Raw genomic sequence first — 25,286 nt, 5'->3', positions numbered from 1 at the left:
GACCCTTTAAAACTCTCTAGGTGGAAACCTGCATGCATTCATTCACCTATAATCAGGAAAGAACAAGAAACAAAAGGAACAGAGGTGCCATGAAGTCATGGGTATACTTTGACTGAATGAAGAATACCTGCTACCTCATGGCAATCTTCCAAGTTACCAAGAGAGCAATCAAGAAATTGTTAGCTTGGACTTTTTGATGAGTATTCCTTTCCTGTGAATATCATGGATATCCATGTCATGAATATCACTATCCTTCTGCCTCTAAAGCCAATCAGAAAACTCATTACCTCATAGCATCAATCCACTCATAGCTAGAAGAATGATCACTAATCCTCCCCATGTTGGCAGCAATCAAGGAACACTACTTATGCTCTCAGGATTAAAACCTCACCAACAAGTTACATTAAAATGGTACAGTATATATCTAGTATCTTTAACCCCACCCACTTTCTAAGGTTGACACTTTCACATCATTTGGCCCTAAAAGAAGAGTAATGGATGTTAAGGAAACGAGATCTGTGAAGATCTGGCCACATTCTAGCTGACCTAGGAAATTATTTTCATAATACCATTATCCTCTTGGAGAATCCTGTTTCTACTGTTTCCTCTCCCCACTCATATACATATTTTAATCAGAATTCAGGGGATCCAGGTTAAGAGAGGACAGATTTAAGTTCAGAAATAGAATAGTTCCTGCCTTCAAGGAGCTTACTATATAAAAAGAATCTGAAAAATGGGGATAAGATGACAATACCTCTAAGGGAACTTGAAGTAATACATTCTTGAAACTATGTTTTATTAAAGCAAATTTGGTAACTGGCCTTGTCAAGGGAAATTGCTAAGATCAAATCTAACAGCCAAACTCAAGAAGCCAAATGGAGCTATATTATTTCCCCTTACTATTCCTTTGACTAAAAAGGAATCAAAGCGGTCTTTGCATGTCATTTTTGCTTTCTGCACTCTAATGAGTGAAAAATTCTTCACTAAGGCCCCCATCTAGGTGTCTTCTCAGGAATTGAGGATCACTCTGGTATCTGAAAGCTTATGCTATCAAAGCTGGTTTCTCATGATGGATTATATCAGAGAATAACAGCATTGGAGAGGACCTCAGAGGTTATTTAGCTCATCCCTACTGCTGCACCATCTCTGACAAGTTGTCATCCAGCCTGCATATGAAAAGTTCCAAGGCTGGCAAACTGATCACTTCTGTGGACATTCTACTTTGAGACAACTAAAACTAGTAGAAATATGTCCAAATATCAAGTGAAAGAGCTATCTTTTTGTACCTTCTATCCATAATTCCTAGTATTATCTCCTACAAGCAAAATAAATCAATTCATCATAATAATACAGCCCTTCAGGTACTTGAATATTACTATCATGCCCACCTCCACATCTTCACACACCCATAAAACATCTGATTATCTTCAGAGTAAAATCATCAGTTGCTTCAAACAATCCCTATATAGCATGGCTTCAGTTCCTTCTCCATTCTGGTTGATACCCTCAGAATCACTTCCAACTGGGTCATGAAATTCCTTAACTATGGTGCTAGACTGCTTTATGCCATCTAACCAGGGTGGAATAACCATCACCTCTCTGATTCTAGGCATTACGCTTCTATTAATGCAAGTTAAGATTGAGTTAGATGGGGGGCTTCCATGTCACAGAGTTTATTTGTATTGAACTTGAAATCACCTTTAAAATGCCCTCAGTTTTCATTGGAACTCTTATCTACTCAATCCACCCCTGTTCAATATATTTATTGAGCCCAAGGAACACTATTCTGAAAAGAGAAATGTATAGAAAATTTGGGTTCAAATTCAGCTCTGTTGTTCTCTGTGCTCAATTAATCTCTCCAGAACCCCAAAAATCAGTCAGTGCTTCAACAATCATTTATTAAGTGCCTACTATGGACCAAACACTAGGGAAACAAAATTGAAACAATCCCTGCCCTCAAGGAGCTTACATTTTGTTTGAGGAAATCACATGTACACATATAGGTATATAAAACATATACAGATCAAATTCAAGAAAACCTTAGATGAAAAAGCTCCTGCAGTTAGGGAAGAGGGAATTGGGAAAAGCCTCCCAAGAAGGTGGCACTTGGTTTGAATCCTGAAGGAAACCAGGGATTCCAAGAGAGAGAAGTGAGCAAAAAATGCACTCCAGGGATGAGAGTACAAAGGTTTGGAGATAAAAGATGGGGCATCATAAAGGAAGTCAGTATTGACTTGACCATCAAAAGCATGGAGGGAGTAATGCTAGAAAGGTAGAAAGCATCCCAAGAGTGAAAAACCTTAAAAGCCAAACAAAGGAGTTTTGTATTTGGTCTAAGAGGTAATAGGAGGCCAGTTATTGAGGAGGGATATAACATGGTCAGACTTGTGTAATACATTTTTATTGACTGATTCTGTGCATTAGGAAAAGTACTTTCCAGTGTCTCTGTGGAAACCAGGAAATGAAATGAAAAGAAGGAAATGAAATAGGAGGCCATTTGTGATAGACCAGGCCTAAGAACTTTAACTAGGGTGATAGCTTTGAGAGTAAAAAGAAAGGGAAGTATGTAAGATATATTGAAGAAACCAAAAAGATCAGATTTGGCAAAGGGATATATGAAATGAGAGAGATTGGGAAGTGAGGGATGACTTCAAGGCTTCAAAATTGGGTGGCATGAAAGATTGTGGCACCCTCAATAGTAACCAGGAAATTTGGAAAAGGGTATGGGTTTTAGGGGAAAGATAAAAAGTTCTATTTTCAAGATGTTGAGTTTGTTTGAAGGAATCTAGCTCAAAATATCAAATAGACATTTTTATGACAGAGGGAGCTGAGAATGGAGGGGACCACTGACCCTGATAATTCTACTATACTGTCTCCAATAGGAAGTTGGGCTTAATGTATGGGGTAACCTTCTTTAAAGATAGGTATCAGAAATCTTAGGGACAAACGGGTACAAGTGGAAGTGGAAGTTTTGCCAGAATATCCAATCAAGGGGAGGTAGAAAATAAAATTAATGATTTCAATGTGACAGCTATGATCATAGAGCACCCAATTATTTAAGGACCTTTCCACCTCATTTCTTATCCCCCAGCAATGATGAGCATAGCCATGCATACAGCGTCTCCTAGGATAATGAATTCATTACTTGGAGTATCTACTGTGTGGATGACCAGAAGTACATTTTTTTAAATCCTGGACTACTTTCCTCCTTCTTCCCTAGGAAGCTTCCCTGAGCTGCCTCCATGCTCAGTCTGTGTGTATTCTGAGATGAAAAACTCATCTTCTGATCTAGTCTGAGTGAGTAATCTAAATCTGGAAAACAAAAGCAGGTCCTTCAATGCATTCCAAAATAAAGAAAGATTTGATACAGGTTTGGATATAAATTAAGTGTCTGCTGTCCACCATTTTGGATTAATATAGAATCATGCTCATCTAACTTTTTATGCTACCTTTGGTAATGCATACTCCTTCTCTGAGCCTCTGTTTCCTTAGCTGTAATACATGAGATGATTTCTAAAGTCCTTCCTACTACTAATATCTTATGCTGCAGACTATCAGCAATTGTCCATGCCTTTGAAGGTGGGTTTCTCTCCTCTCTGAGAAAAGGATCTCCTTGAAGCAATAGATAATTCCTTTAGAGGGGACATATCTGCCCCATAAGGAACTGAAAGCTCTCCAAGAAGAAGAAGCTCTCCATTCTTTCATTCTCCCCATGAGCTTAATCATTTGCTCTAAGCACAAGAGATGCTCACTATTAAGACTTATTTTGCCTCCCTGTAGACCATTCCCAATCCAAAGCAGTCTAATTATCTCCCAGAAGCACACTCAACATCCTGGAATCTGCCAATGAGTATTAGAAAAAGGATCTTGATTCTTTCTAGTTTTCCTGGACTTTCCACCCCCAATCTTGTCTCCATTCAATTCAAGGAAAATGAGTTTTGTCCACATGAAGACAAAAAGAACCAAGGGAATCACAGCACCCCCTAGAGACCAGATGTAGCGGTGACAATAACAATGACAGTGGCACAGGAAGTCCATAGAAACGATCTGGAGTATTAGGCCCATCAGAGAGGTGAAAACCTAGAAGGGAAAATGAGTAGGATTAGGCAATATTTAGGGGACAACATCTCAGTCAATTTCCTTCTGACCTGCCTGCATTTCCACCTTACCAGTGTTGGTCTTCAAGGTTCTGTTTGTTTGGTCCTTCATCCATTCTCTGTTTTCTCTGCCTCCCTGCCTTGTCAAAGGGTCAGTGACCTCACAGGTCATTGGCTGGAAAAGTAACACGAGCCAGATTATTATCAAAGAACTTTTAAAAATGAGCAATTATAATAATAATTTACATTTATGGTTTACAGAGCATTTTTGGCTCATTACTTTATTTGATCCTTAAAATAACAGAGTAGATAAGTAATATGAGTATTATGATCATCCCCCGTTTTCAAATTAGCAAACCAAGGCCCAGCAAGTGACTTGCCCAAGGTTTTATGGGTTGGTAAGTGGCAGTGTCAAAAGTAGGACTCCTTCTGACTCCAAATTCAAGTCTCTTTCCATTATACCACCGAGGGACTGAGTGAGAGGGATGTCCAAATGGAGATCTTCAGGGGAAAATAAAAAAAGAGTATAGAACACCCGACCTCCAGGGTCCTCAGGTTAAGAAAGAAAGAGGAAATGGTTAGAAATAAGATATGTTCCAATGCGTTAGAGGATCTTGGACATAATCCGTCATTAGTATACCCTAGTTCAGTGGTCCTCAAACTTTTTAAATAGTGGCCAGTTCACTGTCCCTCAGACTATTGGAGGCCGGACTATAGTAAAAACAAAAACTCACACTCTGTCTCTGCCCCCAGCCCATTTGCCATAACCCAGCGGGCCACATAAATGTCCTCAGCAGGCGGCATCTGACCCATGGGCCTTAGTTTGAGAACCCCTGCCCTAGTTCATCTAGAAATACAATGACCTTTATGTTATTGTTCCCAAGAGGGTTTGAGCCTTTGCTTTTATAAAGGCATCTTGACTCATTTCCAAATCAAAAGTATACTTGGCATAGAGAATGGATTTTTTGCATTAAAAATGTATTGTGTCCCTTACTGTCCCCAATCAGGGGAAGTCTTCCCAAGGAACTCTCCACCTATATAGGGGGATAGCAGAAAGCATTCCTCAAATGAAGTGAACAAAGTTTGCAACTTCCCCCAAGCAGAGGGAAGAAAAGTCAAAGGGGGAGCCCAATTATCATTGCTCAGAGAGAAGGATGGAGAGAGAGAAGGCTGGAGGGAGAAAAATAGAATGAATCCTGTTCTCAGAGAAGCCAAATTTCATTCAATTCAAGGTAGGGGAATCCGGGAGAGAATGAGAAAGCATGTTTCAAAAAAGAGAGAGCAGGGTAGGTAGAGTGACTCCCAGCAGGGAAGAAGATGGTTGGAGAGGGAAGATGAGGGACAGCAAGAAGAGGAGAAAAGAAGAGGAAGTGTATATGAGATAGAAGAGCAAATGTAGGGGATGTGATGCAGGATGGGACCACGAGGTGGCAGCAGAATCCAATCAATAGAGTTCAGAACTGGCTCCTGCCTCCAGCCTTCTATTCACTATATGAGAGGGGCAGATGGGGGAGTGGTACCTGAAAGGGAGGGATAGAAGTTTGTTGAGCTCTGTCCCACAGTGTAAACTCTAGTGTTTTAGGCCTATTCCATCAGAAACCCCAGGGGATGAGTGTACTCTCCCAGGACCTCTATTCTTGCTTGTTGGGTTAAGAATACTCCTCTCTTTCTATCATTCCTCCTCCTTCAAAACAGCAGAAATCCTATAGTATGACTTTGTGATGCCCTAACCTCTCAACCCCTTCCTCTTACCCCTGTACCATTTTTTCCTAATAAAGACTCTAGAGATCACACTTCGGTTCCCTTTCCAGCATCCCTATCTGCCCTCTGAAAAATAGGAAGCTACTAATATAGTCATTCTCCTCTTATCTGAGCCAGCTGGATGCTGTCCAGACTCTCTGAATCATCATCCAGGGAACAGGGAACACCTTTTTGTCTCTTTTCTCCTTGTGTCAGAAATCTTGATTTGAATCATGCCTAAGTAACTCATCAGTCAATAAACATTTATTAAGCATCTACTATGTTTCTGGCCCTGCATAAAGACTGAGGATACAAAGAAAGATGAAATGCAGTCCCTGCACTTAAAAAAACTTATAATCTAATAGAGAATACACCAGGCAAATCACTGTACAAACAAGATACATACAATATAAATGGGAGATAATTTCAGCAGGAAAGCACTAGTATTATGGAGAGATTGGGAAAGACTCCCCGTAGAAGATGAATCTTTATCCAGGATTTAAAAGGCAGTCAGGAAAAGGAAGATCTGAGGATGAGGAAGGAGAGCACTCCAAACCAGGGAATCAGTCAGTGAAAATGCCAGAATCAGGAGATGAAATGTCTTATTGGAAGAATAGAAGGAGGCCAGTACCCTGGATCACAAACTGGAGGCAGTAAAGGAGAAAGAGAGGTGTAAAAAGATTGCCAAAGTAATGGAGGTCCGCTTATAAAGAATTTTATATTTGATACTAGAGATGATGGGGAACCATGGAGTTTACTTAATGGAGGTAGGGTTGGACATGATCAGAACTATACTTTGAGATCATTTTGGCTGCTGAGTGAAGAACAGACTAGAGAGAAGAGAGACTTAGAACAGAGGGAACAACAGCAGACTATTGCAGTAGTCTAAGCATGAGATGATGAAGGCCTGCCACCAGATGGTCACAATTGTCAGAGGAAAGAAGGGGACACATAGGAGAGGGGTTACCATTTTACAATAGGCACTGGCATTGACAACAGATTGGATATAGAATGAATGAATTTGAAAGAATGAAGAGTTACAGAGAACACAAGTTTCAAACCTGGTGTCTGGGAGAGTGATGATGTTCTTCATAGTAACGGGGAGGTTTAGAGAGGTAAAAATTTGAGGTGGGGAAGGATAAGGCAGTTAGTTCAGAACATAGTTTCAATTGTCCATTAAGAAATTGGAGATGTAAATCTGAATGATAAACTGAGACTTAGATCTAAAAAATTAGATTTGAGAATCATGAGCAGAGATAATCATTAAATTGATAGAAGTTGATATGATTATCAAGTGAAATAGTATAGGAAAAAAAGGAGACAGTCTAGGATGGAGTCTAGAGGGATCCTCACAGCATCACAATCTGTATGAATATCCAGGAGATTGAGGAGTACATAGCTAAGTAGGAGAAGACATCCACTGAGTGATTAAACCTTTTTTTTAGTCCCATTTCCCTAGTCCATATGATGGAGGATGATAATTCCCAGGGCTTGTCTTAGCAGGTGCTAGAAAAGCTCAAGTGACATGAGCCAGATGATAGGGGGATTAGTTTATAGGCATAAACCTTAAACAACCACTGTGTGTGTGTGTATATATATATATATATATATATACACACACACACACACATATATGTATGTACTTATGTATGTGTATATAGAGAGAGACTGCAGAATGAGACATTATAGGAATGTAGATATGGAGTTTGAAGAAACCTCAAAGGTCCCCTTTGATGCAAAATTACTTGGCCTTGGTCCACAGTTAACAAGTAACTAAGGCAAGATTTGGTCAGAGATTTATCCTGACTCTAAGCCTAGGGCTCTTTCCATGTCACAATGCCACCAAAGGTAAACAAAGTAAGAAGCTTTTTAGAGAACAAGTATGTATGGGGTAGAGGAAGGTGACAACACATGGAAAGATAATTTTAACATTTTTTGTACTGATATATTTTGTTCATATCACCTTCTTCAGCAGCCAGATAGGTGAAACTGTGGGTAAGAGTCTCAGATTTGAAGTCTGGAAGAACTTCTCAAATCCCAACTCTTTTACTTATAAGTTGTATGACCTAGTGTTTCTTAATCTCTTTCATCCCCAATGTACTCTTCTGTAAAATGGGAATAATAATAGCACCTACCTCATAAGTTTTGGGGGGTTTTTGGTGAGGATCAGATATTTTAAATTTTTTAAGGCATTGTATATGTATAATATATGTATGTATATATACGTATATGTAAATGTTAGCTATTATTTCCAGTTACATCACCATTCACTGTTTTAAAAAAATATTATTTTTTATAAGTGTAAATATTTTTACTTGTGGAAAAATCTACTCTTTGTATTACTTAGATTATTTTTTAGTTATTTTTTCTGTGATCTTCCTTTTTTACAGTAAAGACCCAAAGATTAGTGACAGTTAGGTGGTACAATGGCTAGAGTGCTAGACTCTATGAAGTTAGTTAAACCTGAGTTCAAAACCAGCCTCAGCCTAGAGCTATGCTATGCAATCCTATAAAAGTTACTGAAGCTTTGTCCATTTTCTTCACCTATAAAATGTGAATAATAGCACCTATCTTGCAGAGTTACATAACAATAAAATTATATAATATTTGTAAAATGCTTTGCAAAATTTAAGGCGCTATATAAATGCTAGTGTTCTATTATTCTTGTTATACTTGGGGCTCTCTCTCTATATAAAACAGGCTAGATTCTTTCTCTCTGGTTCTTAGAAAGGTCCAGACCACTGTGTTCTCACCTGCTCCCTAAGACCAGGGACATTGTAGATTTCTCTCTCCCATCCCTCTCTAGACTTAGGGCTATACTGGTTTTGACTGGACCAAGGATGTGGAATAGGAGGTCAGTGAGCCTCACCTTTGGTTTACTTTTCTATAGAAGCCTCAAGTCCCAACTCGTCTCCCTTTCCCTGCCCAAGACACGCACTAAGCCAGAGATCCAAACTTCTCTCCTCCCAAGCCCTGCCCACAAGGCCTAAGAGAAAAAGGAAGAAATCAATTCAGTAACCAAATATTAAGATCTTATTGTGTGCTAAACACTAGGAATATAAAACCAAATGATAAATTATTCCTCCAGGAATTTATATTCTACTAGAAAGAGAAAATTCAGTAAAAAGCCATAGGAATAGTGTATGCTCACTCCCACCTCTCTAGATACAGAAAACTCCACAAATAAGAAGATATTCCATTGAGGGATTCCAGTGGGTACAAGTAGTGACACTGTGTAGGGAGAAAAGGCTTTGGCCCTATTGAACTTCCAGAAGTCTTTGACTTTGTTGAAGGAGTCAAGGCACAAATGCAGGGTCAGGAGACTGGACACAAGTCATGCAAAAAGGAGTATCCATGAGAACCCACATAGACTCCTAATGATATTGTTAAGATGTTCCAGGTTTCTATACACATAGCACACACACACACACACACACACACACACACACACACACACTCACATATGTCATAGCCCCACATAGGTAGGAACCACAACAACTTTATCACCCACAGCTAGGTATATCTGGCCCTATCCCTTTCCCCCCCCTCTCTCCTGCCTTTCCTTCCTCTCTTGATGCCTTTGTCTCTCCTTCTTCCCTTTCCCTTTCTCTATCTCTCCTCTCCATTCTGTTTTTTCTCTTCCTCCCCCCATCTCTTCTCTCTCTCCCTTCTCTCTATGTCTGTTTCTCTCTGAGTGTCTCTGTGTCTTTCTCTCTCTCTCTCTCTCTCTCTCTCTCTCTCTCTCTCTCTCTCTTTCTCTCTCATCTTTTTATAAGTATGATGTCAAAGAGAATAGCACCAGCATGGTCTCAGAGGGAGGCCTCTGCTATTCACAAGAATGTCACTTGGAAAACCCCCACTATCAACCTCCCGGGGACTGCATCTCTCCCTAGTCCTATCCCAGTGCCTATAAGCTCAGAAACTATCAGCTAGTGTGAAGGGATGAGGGATGACAAAAGGGGTACTATATGGTGATACTGTCAGGATGCCCAAGGGATCCAAATTTCCTTCCCTTTCCCCCTTCCTCTCTCTGTAGCTTTGGGCATACAACTAAACTTAGTGGATCCTGTATTCCTCAGCTATACAGACTGGCCCAAAGGTTTAGTGAAATTTTAAGCTAAAACTACCTAAACCTTTGGGATACCTCAAGTGTGAGGTGAGGAGGAGGATTTGGACTACACAACCTATATAACCCTTTTTGGTTCTAAAGCCAAGGGATGAAAAAGCATAACTGCTAGAGCAATAACAAGGTGGTGATAAAAGCTATGGGTAGGTGCTTGGTCTTTCCTGGTGTCTTCCCTAGAACGATCTCAACAAATGGAGGCATGGGGAGAGTTAGAGTGAGAAAGTGACATTGGTTCAAGAAAGGAGGTAGTTAGACTAAAGCTGACCTTAAAGATCCATGTCTACTCTAAAATTCTAGTATTCTAGATGTATTTGTTTGTCAGTGTCTTTGTTTAAACAGGACTATCTAGAAGATTGAGGTAGAATCCGCAGCCTGAGCTCTGCAAGATTGGATTGGGCTGAGTTTGTCCATAAGTACAGAGGTCCAGTCTGGACCAGCCAGCATTGGAAATCTTCAGTTCCTCAGTGCCCCAGTTGTGATGTTCACAGGCTTGCCTGTTTGTGAAGCTGTATCGGCTTTGCAGGCAGCACGCAATTCCCATCCCTCCAGGCTGCTTAGCCAAAACCGCCAGTAAACTCTGTAATTAGTAGCGTGTTCCATCATTAAGGAGCCCTGCTGAGAATTTCTATTTAATAATGGTCGGAAATTAGTTATGATGGTAAATACTCATCTGAAAATCCAACATCTAAAGCCATCTCCAGTCTGGAAAGGCTCCAGGCCTTCCCTCATCTCTAGGCCTGACCTGGCCCTGGCCTGGGGCATGGGGACTGGGGCCCAGACTGGCTCAGAAGACAGGTCCAGAACAGGAATGCATTTGGAAACTAGTCTTCTCAGTTTGAAATTTAATTTCAGGGTGGTCAAGATGGAAGGGAGGGGAAAGAAAGATTCATTGAGATAGAGAATGCAATGACAGGCAGAGCAACCAAAATCCAATGGATAAAGGGAGAGACTGAGAACAGAGACATGAATTTTCTGCTTCTTGCTATAAATGCCAAATCCAACCCAGCAGAAAGATTCCTGGGGTGCAAGAAACAATCCTGAGGACTTTAGACTCTTCAGATATTTTTGCTGGAAAAAGACCTGGCTCTCTAAATGGGAATTTGATGCTTCAAAGGGAAGAGGGGTGTGTGTGTGTGTGTGTGTGTGTGTGTGTGTGTGTGTGTGTGTGTGTTTGGGTATGTCTATGTGAGTCTGTGTCTGTGTTTTTCTAAGGTATATAACATTGAGGAGGAGGAGGGGGTGTGTGTATTTTCCCCCATGTGTCTGTGTGAGACTATGTCTGTGTCTTTCCAGGGTACATATCTTTGAGGAGGAGGAGGAGGAGGAGGGTGTGTGTGTGTGTGTGTGTGTGTGTGTGTGTGTGTGGTGACAGGGGAGCACTACACAACTGGGACAGAGTTAGCAAGATACACACACACACACACACACACACACACACACACACACACACTCCCCCTCCTCCTCCTCCTCAAAGATATGTACCCTGGAAAGACACAGACAGACTCACATATTCACACAGACACACAAAGCACCAAAGTTCCCCAAACACTCACAAATCTATATCCAGGGATAATACACCTGAAACAATAGTGGGGTTGCACAGTGTGTCACCTTGCTCTCCTCTCAGACCTCAATGTTGAGTAAGCTCTCATTGATGTAGGCCCTGGGATTCAATATTCTGTGCTGAGTTTACTTCCACCCCAGCCCCCCTCAGTGAAGGGACCTGCAGAGGCATTCACATTCAAGCCCCAAGCCCTCTATAATTCAGATGTGGTCAAGCATCATCGATACCTAGCTTCCATCCTTTCTCCATTTACCATTCTTTCCCTTGTCTCTTCCCTGCCTTCACTTTTTCCCTTCTCTCCTCACTTGCTTATTCCTCTTTAATTCTTTTCTTCTAATCATTCACCTTTCTTTTTCTTCTTAATTTTTTTTGTACCAGATACCCTCTCCCCTTGTCATTTTTCTTCTTTTCAATCCTTTTCATCCTTCATTTTCTGTCTCTTTCTTCTATTCTTCCTGCCTTAAATGCTCTCCTTAATCTCTCCTCACCTCTTACCTTCCCTTCCCTTTCCCCTTTTCTTTTTCTTCATTTCTCTTCTCCTTTTCTCCCCTTCCCACTTTCTGCTCCTCTTTCTTAACCAACACAACCTAGAGTCACTGGGAGGTAGCCAATCTATTTTAAACAGAGGCCATAGGACAGGGGCCTTTGCTCTCCTAGATCTGACCTTGTTTGTTCAATAAAGCCCTTATCTGAGTGCCTCAGTGTGTGTATGTGTGGCTGGTGAGGGTGTACTGTCTCTCTCCTTTGCTCTCTTGATGTTGAGCATATCTCCACAGAATTTCTGTGTGGTATTTGTGTTCCTATATTCATGTATACATTAATGTGAGAAATTGCCATGTGTGACCCTGTCCTTTTGTGGGAATCACTTGTGTGGTCCTGTACCTCTCTTTATTCCAAGTCTGTATATCCACACAAAGAAAGGACTCAATAATGTTTGTTGACAATGATGTTGCTTGATGATCTATTTGTGTTATTTCTTTGTACACATCAGTGTTTATGGCTATCCAAGGTGTGTTCCTGTGTGTCTTTGTGTTGCAGTATATTCAAAGAAAGGAATATATTTTATCCATGGACCTGTGATCCAAACACATTTACCACCACAGATCTGTGGGGATATAAATGCATAAAACTGGAGAAAAGAAATATATATGATCCCAAGTTCATATGTGAAGGGAAAAGGTTGTATATGTTCATTGTAGAAGATAGCTTATGGGGAGGTATTTATAGAGGTAAATATGTGGATGTATCTTTGGGAGAGAATGTATATGTGTATGGTATGAGCTTTTGCATATGTATATGCAAAGATATATGGGAAGAAAGGTTAATGTGTAACTGAGAGAGATAGAGGGAAGAAGGAGACATATGTGTATGTGCATATGTATATGTTTATGTATGTATATATATACCCTCTATCTCAACCCTAGTTTACCCAACCTCACTCCCCACAGAATCCCGCCAGGCTCAGTGTGCTTCAATCAGCTCCTGCATGAATACACACGAATAGAAAGTTGTGTTCAGCTGACCGGAGAAATCGGAGCCCCAGTAGGGCAGCTTGATCCCTCCCTCCAACCAGTAGGCCAGCCGGGGCTCCTTTTTACTTTGGGTCGAGGCTCAAGCCCAACTAGGCCAGAAAGGAATCAGCTGCCCAAGAGATGAGGGAATTGGAAACTGTAAGGGTTTCTGCTAGCTCAAGCCTAGGGAAGTCCCACTGATCACAGGCAGGGGTGTGGTGCCTTTGGGACAGTTGGATGTTCAATAGCCAGGCTCTAAGTGACAGTCACACAAAGACCCAGTCAGATAAACAGACAATCAGAGACAGAGATCATAGCTCTTAGCAATGCCCAAAACTGTCAGGAAAGAGGGCACATAAAATATATTGTAAATCATGATAGAACTGAATGGTGTAATAATGAAATTATTTTCCAGATATTCATAGTTTTTAAAAAGCTAATTGAAGATACCCTTAAGAGGGCATGTAGATGTCACATATATACAGATCTTCTGTATCCACTATTTTGGGATGCTCCTCTAGCTGACCCAAGAACTAGAAAAATGGAGCAACTGAAAGAGTATCCTCAAAGAAAGCTTCAGTTGTTATCCTACAAACACTCATTTTCTAACCTATTGGGTCTGTTAGTCCAACTGAGCCCAGCAGAGCTACAGTCCCACTGTGGCCTAACCAGTCCTATCCTTCCTCCTCCCATTGTTTGCCTCACTATTGATTTCTTCCCTCAGTCCCACCCCCTAAAACATGAGGTTGCCTTAAGTTCAACTTTTGAGTCTTTTTAATCAAAAGTCCATGGATGGATTGTCATGGATAATCAACTTGGTCCGGTGCTGGTAAGTCAAAGGTGTGCTGAGAGGATGAGAAGGGAAGGGAAATGAGGGTAGGCTGAGGAGAGGACAGCTAAAATGGGTTAGGAACTAAGAAGGCAAAGAAAGAGAAGGGGGAAAGATGTAGAAGTAAGGCTGCCCAGATAGGGATAGATAAGACTATCTTGCTTAGGTCAGGTGGTTTCACAGGTGAGGGCTTAGACACAGATTTCCCTAGATTTACACCTCAATCCTCCAGCCAGGTTTCCAATGCAAATTCCCAAACACTATTGCTTGTCATTAGTTACCTCTGTTCTCATCTAACTCTAGGAACACTCATTGCTGATATCTTATACTTCCAAGTCCGTAGACACACACGAGACTGTCACAGCCACGTGATCACACTCTGCCGAACTTTAGCCACATTCACACACCGTCCCCCCACCCCTACCCCACAAATAGAGAGATATGGACACAGAGAAAGTCATCCAGGCACACATCTGTGACGTTCTTGGTATCTGTAGCAGAATAATCAGCCAGGTGCTTGGCACATGTGAACACCTGCAAATATTGATAGGTGAATTTAAAAGCATTAACCTGTCTACCCAATCCCCATCCCCTTTTAGCTCAGCCACAATAGAGAAAAGCATATCATAAACAAATTCACAGAGACCACCAACCATAACCAGTGTTTAAAACTTGGATACATGTGCACACGTGACTAAGTCAAATGAACACCTGGCCCAAAGAAAATCTTGGTCATAAGTGGTTTTTGGAAATAGAAGCCGTCACATATCCCAGATTGTTGGCTTTGCCTGGGGAGAGGAAAGGAGAGAAGATCCTGACCAAATCCCTCCTTGTTTAGCCTCTCAGCATTGGCTGCTTAACTAGCTTCCTGGATCCATGGACTTGGCTGCTTCTTTGAGGAAAGAACCAGAGATAAGTGGCTGCTGTTTCTTTTCCAGGTCTGTTGAGGGAGCCAGGGGATTGGAATTTTAGGCAAAGGAAAAGGCCCATACTTTTGTTCTCAATCCCTGTTCCGGGTTCTAAGTGTGCTGGGGGCGGGAGGTCAAATATACTGGGAAATAAGAAATGGGGGTGGGAGAGGGGTGGATAAAGCTGATGGAGCTATGTTTTGGATTTCTTTCTGGCCTGGTATATTTGTGCATATTCATGATATGTGTACCTCCCTGTCCTTTTCATCCCTCCCTTTCTGTGGTACCTCAACTGGCCCCTAATTTGCCATCTAAGAAAGAATACGATAATGAGGAGGAGGAAAAGAGGGGAAAGAGGGTTGATTACCCACCATCATTCCAGGTCCTGAAGTTGGTAAAAGGAATCAGAATGAAATAGAAATTAATGCTGTTCACATTCGTTTTGTGACTAAAAGTGCCCACTACCACCACCACACAGCCGACAACACACAGCCAAACTACAGGCATACGTGCTTTTCACACATTTACACTAGACATACCAAACTTGATGTACACAAGCCACACTCTACATGAATGAGATTACATACCAACAGATCTCTCTCTCTCTCTCTCTCTCTCTCTCTCTCTCTCTCTCTCTCTCTCTCTCTCTCTCTCTCTCTCTCTCTCTCTCTTTCTATCTCTCTCTCTTTCTTTCTCTCTCTCTCTCTCTCTCTCTCTCTCTCTCACACACACACACACACACACACACACACACACACACACACACACACACAGAGAGATGGATACATTTGGGCTAGCTAGGCACACTCTCATACATACAATTATGCCATAAGACACAAATATAGCATTCACATGTTCATATGGCAGGCAAATTTATACTGTCCACAGAATCATCACATGGACACATAAATACATTGAATGCTTTCTTATATTACATAGGCAGATATATTCTCCAAGGGCACGTATTCCTATCTATATACTTCCCACAGGACAATGTTCACCAAAGGATATATATGTAGGCAAGATTCATACTATTCATATGTTTCATACACTCACAGATTCCCTCTATCTTTAAAGTAAAACAAGGCATAAGAAAAAAGAAAACAGGTAGGGCATCGAGTGATACCTAGACAGAGGAGAGATTGGTTGATTGATAGATAAGATGGACAGACAGGCAGTCATGCAAACAGTCACAGATATACACATACACACATACACACATACATACACAGCATAGACCAAGAAATTATACATAGAGTTCCTACCCTGGCCTGTATAAACTTGTTTGTTCTGTTTTGTTTTGTTTTGTTTTTTTATTTTGATCATTGTATTTTAATGTAAGTGATTTCCAATGTAACTATATGTATTTAAAAACATTTTGAAAAGTGTTTTCTTCGGCTTCTCCATTCTGCTAAAGTAGTTCATGACACAAAAAGACTAAGAATCTCCATTTTAGAGTGTAAAATAATCCAGTGTGCCTTATTTCTATGCTGGAAGAAGGTTCTGGGACTTGGACTGGGCAACCCAGGCTTTCGTAAAAACAGTCTTTTTGGTTGTTTGGAGAAAAGAGGTATTTTGACTTCTCCTTTTGGTTGTTTACAGCCACTGAACAGAAAGGAATCTATGTGTCTCAGAATCTATTCTGGCCCCAATGGCGGCCACTCTTCCAGAGCTAACAACTTCCACAGTCCTAGGCTAACCAGAGAGAAGGCTCCCCAAAATATCCTCTCTTCTGTTTTTCCCCCAGACCTATCTTAAACTTGTTGATCTAGGGTTTTGTTTAAGGTCTGAGTGTGAGATAAAACGCCATATAGAAACATGAATCGCAGTATATTACATTACACCTAAATTCCAGATTTGAGATGCCAAATAATAAAGATTCATACTAGTGTAGATAATAGATAATATACCAAGATGCACAATACTCCATTACGTTTGAACAAATGTTAGATGATACAGAATATGCGCATTCACTTCTAGGAGAGATAAACTCACTCTGTTAAATTACACACTGGAAATTTTCTTTCCCCCCCCAGGGGAGGAAGGCAGTGGACACAAATACAGACTTAATATGCCACATTAACAGCCAAACGTTGGGGATATACTGTACTACCTAGCGACACAGCATTGTGAGAAGGGAGTCACATTGCGATCCCTGTTTTCCCAGGGCATTTTTCCAGAAGAATAATCCTAAAGTTTCTAGGCCTTCGCCCCCGTGTTGCCCTGCCCGGTCAGGACCCTTTGCTACGGGGTAAGCAGAGCCGATGATGTCACGCCCCCAAATGACTATTGAAACCTGAGGGAATCGGAAGTCGAAATTAGTTTGGGAGCCGATAAGAAATTCCAGGCACGACTCTCCCCTAATCCTCCCAGCTCTGAGAATTGTATTTTCAAGTAAGAACAAGTTTTGACTGTGTCTCCAGAGTGGCTTCTGGCTCCGCCTCATACGGAGCCCAACTTATTTTTTTGCGGGTAAAGAGCTACACTAAAAGGCAAAAGAGACTCAAGCAGGATGGCAGGGACCAAAGCAGTCCTTGTGCAAAGGCGTTAAGGGGCGGCCCCTGGTTGTGATGAAGGGTGAAGGGAAGGTTATTTTGCTTTGTTTTCTTTTTCACCTCCAAACAAATAGCAAAACTCTTTAAATGTTTTCTAAAGGAGAACACTAAACCAAATAGGTGAGACTGGGTCAACCTTTGGGTTCCGAGTTTTAGAAAGAAATATACACTCATGCTTGGGGAGGTGGATGAGCAATCAGTCCAAAGCTAGGACAGTGCTGGAGTGGAGTGTATCTTTTTTTTTTTTTTTTTTTTTTTTTTTTTTTCAATTTCGAGTTACATAAGCTACCTTCCAGCTTCCTGTTCCCTTCCCCCAGTGCCTGACCTTCACCCCACAGCCACCACACCCAGTTATCGCAGATCTGCTCTGGGGGATCGCTCTGCGGCTTTGTCAGTATCTTTGTGCATTTTCCCACTCAAGAACAACCACAATCGGACAGTTGCAAAAAAAATTTAGAACGAACAGGAAAGGTCTTCTTCCCCAATAATCACCTCCCCGAACACACACACAAAACACACACACACACACACACACACACACACACACACACACACACACACACATACACAACTGCAGCCACTGGTAGTCTTAAGTGGAACGCTCTGACTTAGTCCCAATTCAGCCCAGTTATTCCGTTCCCCAAGGTCGGGGATCAGGAAAACACGAAGCTTCTACTAGAGGTTTATTACTCACTTTCCCTCTCCCCATCCTTCTGTTCCATACACACACAGACACACACACACACAGACACATTTTGCACCATCTCCAAAGTTGGATTAGGGTCTTAGGGGTTGTTACAGTTCTTGTTTTGCTTCTCTCTTTCTGGAGGAGTCTAGATTGGTCCTACTTAAGAAAGTTGCGATCTAATTTTAAAATCCTTGTCCCTCAAGGAAAAGGGAGAAATATGGGAGCAGGTAGGGAAGAGGGCAATCAACCTGGTGATGGACAAAACACCAATCTTCGTGAGTAGATAAGAAAATGAAGAATACTGTATTTGATTTAGAAAGTTTTTACATATAGATAAACACGCAGTTAAGGAAACAGTATAAGCGCCCTACGGGGAGTTGAGAGAAAACCCCCAAAGCAGCTAAGAAATACTCAAAAATAGCTTTTGCATAAGAATACTACAGTCTCACTCTCCGGTTTCGCTGATGCTGGGGTCCCTTTCTCTAACCTAGCCGCTCAGATCAGAACAGCTAAGTCTACGCAAGGAACGCCAAGTCTTGGAAAATTGAAGGAAAAATAAAAGGAAAAAAGAATGATAAGGGACAGGTGTTGAAGGGTTAGGAAAGTGGGAGAGAGAGAGAGAGAGAGAGAGAGAGAGATGAGAGAGAGAGAGAGAGAGAGAGAGAGAGAGAGAGAGAGAGAGAGAGAGAGAGAGAGAGAGAGAGAGAGAGAGAGAGAGAGAGAGAGAGAGACGGAGAGAGAGACGGAGAGAGAGGACACAGAATGGCAAAAAGGGAGAAGAGAAAAAAAGCAATAGCATATACAAGCAATTTCTACACATATATTACAAACTGGGAAAAATGACCGCATCATTAAGATATACATAATTCATATAAAATTTTGAAATAAAAATAAAAATCTTTTACAGTCATAAACTATCCTTTTTCCACATTTATAACCAGTACCCACACAGGCAGTGACAGGAGTGTAGAAAAAAAGGTGCTTACGAATAAAATGATTGTCTGCTGAACAAAAAAACAGAAGATTGCATCTTGGCTGACCATTACTTGGACTTAAAAACAGAGAGGGAGAAGAAGAGGAGAGAGAGAGAGAAAGAGAAAGAGAGAGTGAGTGAGAGAGAAAGAGAGAGAGAGAAGAGAGATTGAGACAAAAAAAAAAGAAACATTTGCTATTTCCCTCTTCATAAGAAGTTCTCTTTTTTTTTCTTTCTTTTTTTTGGTACAAATTCAGAACGGAGATGCGTTGGTGGGTTCATTTTTTGTTGTAGTTGTTGCTGTTTTTGTCATTTTTGGTCTTTGTCGCCCGTTGTTGCCTCGGTGGTGATTGTGTATTCGATTCTTTTTAAATCGTTTTAAGCTATAGAGAATATTTTCCCAGATACAAATAAACCGTCATGCAGGTGGGGTGCCAGCTATAGAGAATATTTTCCCAGATACAAATAAACCGTCATGCAGGTGGGGTGCCTCGTCCATGGGAAGCGAAAGGAGAAGTCGTGCTTGTCCTAGAAAGTATACAATTGTCACCTCTTTTAATTGTTCCCCCCGCAACATCAGCATTTGTGAATGTCTGTTGGCGTCCGGGTCCGTTGTGTGGCGGTGGTGGCTGAAGGTGGTTGGGTTTGCTGACAGTTTTTGATTAGTTTCTAATGTTTCTTGCTTTTTAAAATTTTGGCTTTGTGTGTGCGTGTGTGGTTGTGTGTATGTGTGTGTATGTGTATCCTGATTTGGGTTTGCTCTAGGGTGGGAGAGATAGGAGTTGGGGGAGGGGGGAGGAAAAGGAGGAAGAGGAGGAGGGAGAGGAGGGAGAGGTGGAGGAGGACCGTCTTTCCGCTATCATACATCACATTCCGAGTCGCTGGAGGTTACCGAGAGGATGGAGGTGCCGGTGTCCGCTCGTTCTGTCAGGCTGGACACACTGGTTGTGGGACTGGCCGCCGTGGATGGCGACTCTGCCGAGCCGTGCGTCGGGCAGCCGGGCTCAGCCAGCGAGCGCATGCCACTCTGTCCGATCGACTGATGCTGCAGCCTGCGGGGCAAAAAAGACAACACGGAGCGAAGCTCCCTTGACATAGCCAGACTGACCCGCAGACCGCCCGCCCTCTCCTCTGCCCTTCAGGCTCTAGCACCGACCAACAGTCTCATAGTCCCCGCGTCCTCCAGCCCGGGTCATCGCCTGCTTAAAGATGCCCCCTGGGACTCCCGAATCCCCCAGATAAACAAACCCGCAGCCCGGGTTTCGTCTGCAACCTCCCAGGGCTGCAGTCACACGGATACTCACGAACCCACAAGCACAGACTCAGGCACTTTGATACCCATGTGTGCAGATAATTACTGCTGTAATTCAACCCGAACCCTTATCTGATCCCACACATTTTCTGGGAAATAGCCTTCCCTCTCCACTGCCCTACACCTTCCTAAGCCACTTCCATCTCCACTCTGGTCTGAGCTTGTTTTAAACCCCTAACTTGCAGTTGAGGAAAGATTTGAGTCCTATAGCTGGTTAAATTCATTTGAGCCCCAGAAGCTGAGAGCATCTCTATTTTGGGTCTTCTGTCTCTCTTCTTTCTCTTCTTGATGTTTTTCCTCTCATTTTTTTTTTCAGCTTCTCCTTGGCTGTCCCTTCTCCACTGGGCTTCCCCCCAATTCCCCTGCTTTTCATATGTCCAGTCTTCAGTATTCGCTAATGTGCTTTCGCTCTTCTTTATTCCTATCAATATTCTCCTCCTTGCCCCTCAGACTGTGTCCTGTGGGTACCCCATCTTACTAGAGGTTTTTCTGTAGTCACCAAGAACTTGGGGAAACCAGAGGAGAAGAAAAAGGAAATAAGAGAAAGGAGAGAGAATTGGGATCAGGCCTAGACCTAAAGGAAGGAAACTGAGGTCCCGTGCCTGGAAAGGCCTAAGATCAGGCTGGCGGCAGGGAAGGAGTGGGAATAGGAAGCATTTATTTTGACCTATTAGATATAATGGGTAGTGGAGAAACAGATAAGTGCCTAACAAGAGACCCCAGTTTCTTGACTGGTATGGCCATCAGCCCCTTAGTCTGTTCTCAGCATTCCAGCTAGCTCCAATTGGATAGGTTGACAGAGAAGAAACGATTTCCCCTCTTAGGGCCTTGTTTCCAAGACCCCTTCTTCCAAGGATGTTTTGAAACTGGGAATAAGTAGGTTTTATGTAGGGTATTGGAAGCATTTAATTTTTTTTTTTTATATAACAAACTAAATGAAGAATACAGGAAGAAATGGGAAGGAAGAAAAAGAAACTAAAAGGGAAAGGGAGGGAAAAAAGGAGAAAGGGGCAATAAAGAAAAGAAGTAAGTCAGAGGAGTGTTGACGCTCTTCATGTAAACATCCTTTCCTCTTCCGAGAGCTAAATCTCGGCTCTAGGTTGAGGTAAAAAGGTTATGAAAGAAGGCCTGGCGGCCACGGCTTTAAGTCTTCCCCCCATCGGGCGAAAAGCGGCTCCACAAGAGATAGCTTGGTGGATTTGAAGCTAAAAAAAAAAAAAAAAAAAAAAGCTACAAGATTCCCGAACTCAAGCAAAAACTCACATAGTTTTATCAGTCCCACTATCAGTAGCACAGGGGCTAGTTCCTGATATTATCACATCAGGGTTGGATATGAAGACTAGTTAGAGTCCTAGAAGAAGTAGGGGAAAGGTTCTGCCCCCAATTTAAATTTTTTCTTTCTTTCTTTCTCCCCTTCTTTCTTTCCTTCCTTCCTTTTTTTCTTTTCTTTCTTTCTTCCTTCCTTTCTCTATTTCTTTCTTCTTTCCTTTGTCTCTTTCTTTCCTTCTTTCTTTCTCTTTTCCTTCTTTCCCTCTTCCTTCTACTTATTTTTATTTGTCCCTGTCTCTCTTCGTTTCATATAGGTCTGCAACCTCAACTAACCCAGTCAAGCCCTTAAACAATCTGATACCCAACTGGCCTGTGGGACTGGGGACTGATTCCTGAGTTTATAGTGACCTCAACTTTCTAAACTGGAAAGATACACCGATCCCCCATGGATCAGCCTGATTCAAGCTGAAAGTAGATACACATCACTACATACACATTACTCTCTCCAACACTCATACCTATGTTATACTAAATTCAAACACACACATACACAATCGGAGGGGTCGTTTTTGTCAGGAGTCTCTTTCTACCCGGCTCTCTCTCATGCCTGTCAACGTGGTAAGTAGGTCAGGAATTTGAAATAGCAGAAGCTTCTCCATGAATATTCTGTCCTCTCTTTGTGTTAATTAGAATTCTTTCCTTTCCAGCCTCCATAGATATTTATACACAAAATATGTATGTGTGCATACATACATATTTCTGCACACATATTATACATACACACACATATAAACATATGTACTTAATGTTACTATTACAATGTTCAAATGGATCGAATTTTTGCTGGACAGCCGAGAACGGAGGATAAAGAATTCTCTGTGTTCTCCATCGTGTTTCCACTGAGCAGAGAGCCACGAACTAGGGACAAGAGAGTGAAAGAGGCGAAGGCACGGAGCTCTGCTTCTGGTGTTCTGGGGCCACTTCGAGCCCCAGCCAGGTCCCGCTTCAGACAACTCTTGGGCATGGGGGGCGGGAGAGAGAGCCGGGGACTTCGGAGCAAGGCTCGGGCGGCTCTCCAGGATACCTCACACTTACCAAGAAGGCACACAGCATGAGTTTGGAGGGATGGCTACCTGCTCCCCGACCCCCACCTCCATCCCAGGACAAATAAGTTAATAAGACCAGCTCCCCTTCCCCGCGCCCAGCGGGAGATGCAAACTTTCCCAGATTGGTCCGGGGCTTGCCTCCTTCCCTCCCGGTCTCCACTCCCCGCCCTCCCAGGGTTGGTCCCCTTCCGCAGGCCCGATACCTCCGACCCGGGCGACTGGAAAGTCGGGAACCGCTCGGGGCTGGGGGCTGGGGGCCGGCGGGGGCCTGGCACTGACCTGTTCTTGGCCGCAGCCGCCCGATCGCGCTGCCGCCGGTTCTTAAACCAGTTGCCTACTTGTGTGGGAGTGAGGCCCGTGGCCTGAGCCAGTTCGCGTTTCTTGCTGGGGTTGGGGTAGGGGTCCTGAAGGTACCACTCCCTGAGCAGGCTCCGAGTCCGCTCCTTGAAGCAATGAGTCTTCTGCTCGCCGTCCCAGATGGTCCGGGGCAACGGGAACTTCTTCCTCACTCGGTACTTGTCCACTGGGCCGAGAGGGCGGCCGCGTAGCTTCTCCGCCTCCTGGTAGTGCGCCTCCAGCCACATGGCTTGCAGCTTGCCGTGCGACTCTTTGGTGAACTTGTGGTTCTCCAGGATGTGGTAGAGGTCGCGAAAGTTGCCCGTGTGGAAGGCGACCACGGCTCGGGCGCGCAGGATGGACTCGTGCTTGTTGATGGCCTCGCACGCCCCCGGGGCCACGGGCAAGGACCAGAGGAAGCGTCCCAACCGCTCGATGTCCCCAGTCTCTTCCAGCGTCTCGCAGACGCTGGCCACCTGCTCCGGAGAGAAGTTGAGGGTGGGCAGCTGGAACATGGACAACTCTTCCGGGGGGGCCCTGGAGCCGCCGCCGCTGCCGCCGCCTCCTCCGCCACCGCCGCCGCCTCCTCCCGCGCCGCCTCCTCCCGCGCCGCCGCCGCCGCCTCCTCCCGCACTGCTCCCGCCGCCGCCGCCGCCGCTGCTACTAGCCAGAAGTAGGGAGCGGTGGTGAGGATCCGCGAAGTTTGGCAAGAAGAAGTGGGAGGGATAGAGCTCTAGAGGGGAGCGGAATACCATGGAATGACCTGAGAGGAGAGGAGAAAATTCAGGGAAAGGAAGAGAGAGGAGAGGAAGAGGAGGAGGAGGAGGAGGAGGAGAGGGGGGAGGAGGAGAGGGAGGAGGAGGAAAAGAGAGAGAGGAGGGAGAGGAGAGGGGAGGAGGAGGAAGAGGAGGAGGAGGAAGACAGGAGTAAAGGACACCCACACCGCACACACATCCACATCCACACACACCCGCGCAGCCACATAGAGAGAAGGGAAGGAGAGTGGCCGGGCGCGCGCGCGCTCACACACACACACTCACACGCGCGCGCGCGCGCGTGCACAGAGAGAGAGAGAGAGAGAGAGAGAGAGAGAGAGAGAGAGAGAGAGAGAGAGAGAGAGAGCCAACCACCACCGAGTCAAGATTCAGCGATTCAACAGCAATCGCCCTAATGACAACAGCCTCATAATATCTCCCCTAAATCCACAGTGAGTGCAGCATTGAAACATTTTGTTTCGCTTTTCTATTGGTCTTCTGAGTGTCGTTGTGGCGTTGCCACGGCAACCCCTGCCAATCACTGTCAGCACTGCCAATCAATAATGAGTACGTAAGGAAGGTTTTTACCACTTAGCCCAAATGCGCAGGGGGGGAGGAGGAGGAGAAGGAGGAAGGGGAGGGGGAGGGAGAGAGAGAGGAAGGGAGGGAATACTCGGGGAGAAAGAATTTTTTTTAATCTTTGCAACTCTTAATCTCGCCACTTCCCCCCTCTTTCTCCATTTACCCCCTCTTCCCTCTCCGTCTTCCCCCCTCCCCTAAATAAGGGTTCAAATAATGTGAAAAACAGTGTGCTCGTATTTGTTGAATGGGATGAGCAATTAGAGGATGGAATATTATTGTGATTTTTTTTTTTTTTTTTTTTTAACGAGCCTCGTTAAAACTAAAGATCTAGGGGAGAAGGGACACGGCTTGGCCTAGAATCCGCACCCGTTCGTACGATGGACTCCGAACTGAGACAATTTGCACATGATTTGCACGTAGGTCCTCTTCATTCTGCCTATCTGAGCACTAATAGTGCCGGCGAAGAAAGGAAAGATGAGATCATGAGACTCATCGCGCTGGTGACCCCGTCAGGCGCCTCAGCCCAGAGAAGCGGAGAGGGCATTTCCCCCTCTCTTCCCCTCCTCCGAGGCCTAGGCTGCGGGTCCCAGGGCCCAGCGGAGCTCGGGAAGTAGAGCACTTCTCGTAGGCTCTGGTTACTTCTAACTCTCTGAGTGTGCCAGGACTGTTTTCAGACATAAATTCTCTAGGGATTTAGTCCAATTTACTCCCTCCCTTCCACCATGCAAATATCTATTGCCCCCACCTTATAAATTTACCATTTAAATTTAATAGTAACTAAAATAAACAGGCATGACAATATTCCATTACTCTGTTTTTTTAAGAACATTTACTTCTCTTTGTTATACCCCATTCCTCGGCGAACTCTTCCAGGGGTACTTATTTCAGAGTTCAGAGAAGCCAGGATCCCCATTTTAACCAGACCCCGGGGCATC

The 25,286-nt window shown here is 43.5% G+C and overlaps 1 protein-coding gene across 1 annotated transcript in view; it reads right to left on the bottom strand.

The window, feature by feature from the left end:
- Positions 1 to 273: 273 nt before the first annotated feature.
- The window catches only part of SIX3 (SIX homeobox 3), a 33,242-nt gene continuing 8,229 nt past the window's right edge, over positions 274 to 25,286 (bottom strand). Inside the window, exons 2-5 of the mRNA XM_074286717.1 lie at positions 22,958 to 23,777; positions 19,884 to 20,043; positions 4,170 to 4,272; positions 274 to 4,080 (exon numbers count right to left, since the gene is read on the bottom strand). Coding sequence (XP_074142818.1) covers positions 3,923 to 4,080; positions 4,170 to 4,272; positions 19,884 to 20,043; positions 22,958 to 23,777 — 1,241 coding nt within the window. The 3' untranslated portion in view covers positions 274 to 3,922. The remainder of the gene's footprint in view (positions 4,081 to 4,169; positions 4,273 to 19,883; positions 20,044 to 22,957; positions 23,778 to 25,286) is intronic.

Source organism: Sminthopsis crassicaudata, chromosome 2, assembly GCF_048593235.1.
Source record: "Sminthopsis crassicaudata isolate SCR6 chromosome 2, ASM4859323v1, whole genome shotgun sequence".
NCBI classification, from domain to species: domain Eukaryota; kingdom Metazoa; phylum Chordata; class Mammalia; order Dasyuromorphia; family Dasyuridae; genus Sminthopsis; species Sminthopsis crassicaudata.
Note: the sequence above shows the minus strand (reverse complement) of the source record. Positions and strands in the feature narration are given on the sequence as shown.